At 37.7% G+C, this 3,344-nt stretch overlaps 2 protein-coding genes across 5 annotated transcripts in view; both read left to right on the top strand.

Annotated features, from left to right (window-relative positions):
- Nucleotides 1-1,725, top strand: part of LOC107710657 (nectin-4-like) — a 16,839-nt gene extending 15,114 nt beyond the window's left edge. For all 3 annotated transcript variants that reach the window (XM_016515590.1, XM_016515523.1, XM_016515654.1), the window contains exon 11: nt 426-1,725. In XM_016515590.1, the coding sequence (XP_016371076.1) occupies nt 426-866 (441 nt within the window). In that variant the 3' untranslated portion in view covers nt 867-1,725. The remainder of the gene's footprint in view (nt 1-425) is intronic.
- Nucleotides 1,726-2,666: 941 nt separating this feature from the next.
- Nucleotides 2,667-3,344, top strand: part of LOC107710519 (coronin-1B-like) — a 23,198-nt gene continuing 22,520 nt past the window's right edge. Inside the window, exons 1-2 of one of the 2 annotated variants that reach the window (XM_016515415.1) lie at nt 2,667-2,792; nt 2,890-3,101. The gene's annotated coding sequence lies outside the window, so the exon portion shown is untranslated. Of the gene's footprint in view, nt 3,102-3,344 lie in introns of both variants that reach the window. The other variant, XM_016515339.1, reaches the window with a different exon arrangement.

The following is a 3,344-nucleotide window of genomic DNA, read 5'->3' as shown; positions in this document are numbered from 1 at the left end:
TTGCGTTTGTAATTTGTTATTTTGTTTTCAGAATTGTGATTTGTTTTGCACTTCTCGGACACCGTAATTTCGGCCTAGAAAATCGCAACTTTTCATTTTCCGTCGGTCTTAGTACACGATGTAACTACAGAAGAGTCAAGTTGTAAATAGGAAAAATATCGAAACTGTTTGGTCATTTTTGAGCGAGATGCTAACGGTCTAATCAGATTCAATGATCTATGCTAAGCTCCAGCTAAAAGTGCTACCGCCAGACCTGGAGATCGGCTGAATGGATTCGCAAGCGGTAAAACTCAACTGTTTAACTCCAGGGGAGTTGGAAAATGAGCCTATTTTCAAAAATAGTGGCGTGTTCCTTTAACATATGCTGTATCAAATAATTGTGCATGTAAAATGCTCATAATCACGTTTATACTTATGCGATACAGGAAACCCAACTTCTCCCTCCTCTCCACCCCTCTTCTTATTCAATGGAACAGGCTGTTGAAATTGTGCGGTCTCGGAACGGCAGCGCCATTCTCCCAGCAGAGGGGAGGCCGCAGTCAGGAGGAAGCAGCAGAGGGGGCAGCAGAGGGCATCATTCGCCCTTAGTATCCATGTACCCGACTCTTACGGATGAGGAAGAGGAAGATTCTGTGAGCCCTACGGATTCAGGAGTCCACAGAGGTTTAATGGAGCCTGATGGATTTGAGAACGGCGGCAGCGAGACGGCGAGTTCTCAGATATCTGAGGCGCTATCCAGTCATTTTGAGCGCACTAACGGCACGCTATGGCCCAAGTCAAAACCCAATAACATCCTGCTCCCGGCCAACACAACCCTTTTCCTTCCGCCGCATAGCCCAACTATCCACAAAGCTCAAATCGTTTAGAGTGTTTGTATGGAAACGTCCATATAAACACAGTTGATATTACAACCGAAGGATGTGTTCCTCTGTAATTTCACTCGACCCAAAAATGCTGTGTCTGGACAACCAACCCAAAAATGGATCTTTTGTATGAATTTTTATATGACTACATTCTCAAGGTGGCAAAAACATGGACCGAATGACTATCAGGCCATAATGTAAACTCAAACCTGAAAAACAATACCAGCATTACTTAAACAGTCCCTCAAATAATTGTGTAATCCGGAACTGTGACTTTTTGACCTTGATGTCTGTAATCCAGAGATGTAAAAATGGTGTTTCGATATATATATATTTTTAATATATGTGTGTATTATGTATTTTGACAGGAAACTACCCACTGCATGAATAGTATTATGAAGTATTGCATTACCTTGTTTTGAAAATGGCTCCTGCATGTTCACCGAATGTCACTGTAGGAGTGACACTGTCATTGTTTACAGCATTTATACTTCATTATGTACTAGTGCTTTAAATGTATTTAGTTTTAATAAGTGGGCAGTGTTACCGCAAGCTCCTGAGATACTCTTGTGAACTTTCTATCTAACAAAATATAAAGCCATGGGTCCTGATGGTAACTTTGGCGTATTCAATTCACTGCAGTGTATGGGGGTTATTAAATCAACCCTAATTATACTGCATGTATCTATGTTAGATGAATTTCAGAAAACACAATGTTAAATCAGGACATTATTGTTCGGTGCTTTTCAGCCTAAATTTAAAGGTGTGATGAGAAAAAAAATGTACCATATCAGCCATAATTAACACCAAAATGCTACAATAAAACTGGGGGTACTGTGATATTAGCCACCACTGTCAAAAAGAAAAAAGAATGAATGAATGGAAAATTATAATAATTTATTATGTTTCACAATATTAACCATAAGTTCAATAACAACTTTATTAACGATGGTATTTTGGTGTAAGCTATTACCTTGGTACATTTTTGTAAACTGTCCCCCACCGTGCTTGGCTGCTGGTGCAGGAAATGCATTTAAAGGGGTCATATGATGCTGCTAAAAAGAACATTATTTTGTGTATTTGGTGTAATAAAATGTGTTTATGCGGTTTAAAGTAAAAAAAACACATTATTTTCCACATACTGTACATTATTGTTTCTCCTCTATGCTCCGCCTTTCTGAAACGCGTCGATTTTTACAAAGCTCTATGTGGGGGCGTGTTAGAACGAGGCGTTTTAGGTAGGCGTGGCTGAATCTGAACTTTTATAAAGAATATCTCTTTGGATTTGAGACTTTAGTCTTTGCAACTTTACAGATCTTCTTTATGCACCAAGAGCTTGTAACACTCCAAAGAGAAAGGAAAAATTTAAATCGCATCATATGACCCCTTTAAGAATCATTTTAGGAACGTTTGGTTTGACTTTTATTTTGAATTTCAACCTGCCTTTCAGTCCTTTTTACGCCAGTCATTCTGCATAGAACTGCCTTGCAATTAAAGTAGCCTACTCAAATGTACTAAAACGGTCTCTAAACGGGTAAGAAAATGAAAGAAATGATACCTTGGAAATTATTTGTTTTGTATTAAAATACCTTTTTGTTAGCAGGTTCCCTCACAAAAAGAAAAAAAATGTTTTTATTAAATGTAAATAGTGTTTTAAATTAGTATCTTTTGCAAGTGGACTGTAGTCTAGTACTCTAGTCTGGTACATTTTAATAATACAATTTTAAATAGTCACAAAGCGCTCAGAACGGGACTTTTATTTCGTCAACAAGGCGTATCGCCGTCCATTTTGATGACTGCTCACCGTGGCGAGCTTCACATATCGCTGCTTTTAATTCTAGGCACATTCGCTGAGAAATTTACCAGCCATCATCTTTTCTCCTTCAGCGGGGTCGACGCTCTTCCCGATTTATTTTACCTTCTTTAACTGTACAGTTTTGTACAAAAGCTTCGTATGTCTTTTGAAAATATACAATTGTGCATTTGTTTTCCCTGATGATATGGATTAATTTGTCGATGCCTGCAGAAATTGCCTGGATATAATTGTTCCACCTGACCATGCAGAAAATCCCGGGGATAACGACACACTGCAAGGATTAGTGTAGTTTATAAAGATCACTGGATTTTTTGTATATAGATCATATTTTTTATACCGGAATCGCTTTGTTACTCTTAGCAGGTTTTTCTAAGAAAAGGAACAGGGAAGAAAGGAAAGAAGAAGGAAACCCTCAAGCAGAGGTACAGTGGACTGAATGAATGTAACCAGCTCATGTGACATTCATGTCATCGGCGCATTTTTGCGTTCCATTTAGAATGTTTCCGCATTTATGCGCTGACGGCCCTTGATTTAATTTAATTTGCCATAATTTTATTTAATTTGATTGTTTAACAACGCAATATATTATATCATATTATATTATATAGCGTTGTTAAATAGTTGTACAAAATTGTATAAATATTTACATTTTAAATGTGTGTATG

This window comes from Sinocyclocheilus rhinocerous, unplaced genomic scaffold (genome assembly GCF_001515625.1).
Source record: "Sinocyclocheilus rhinocerous isolate Xijiao unplaced genomic scaffold, SAMN03320098_v1.1 scaffold611, whole genome shotgun sequence".
Taxonomy (NCBI): domain Eukaryota; kingdom Metazoa; phylum Chordata; class Actinopteri; order Cypriniformes; family Cyprinidae; genus Sinocyclocheilus; species Sinocyclocheilus rhinocerous.
The sequence above is the reverse complement of the archived record's forward strand: the minus strand, read 5'-3'. Positions and strand labels throughout refer to the sequence as shown.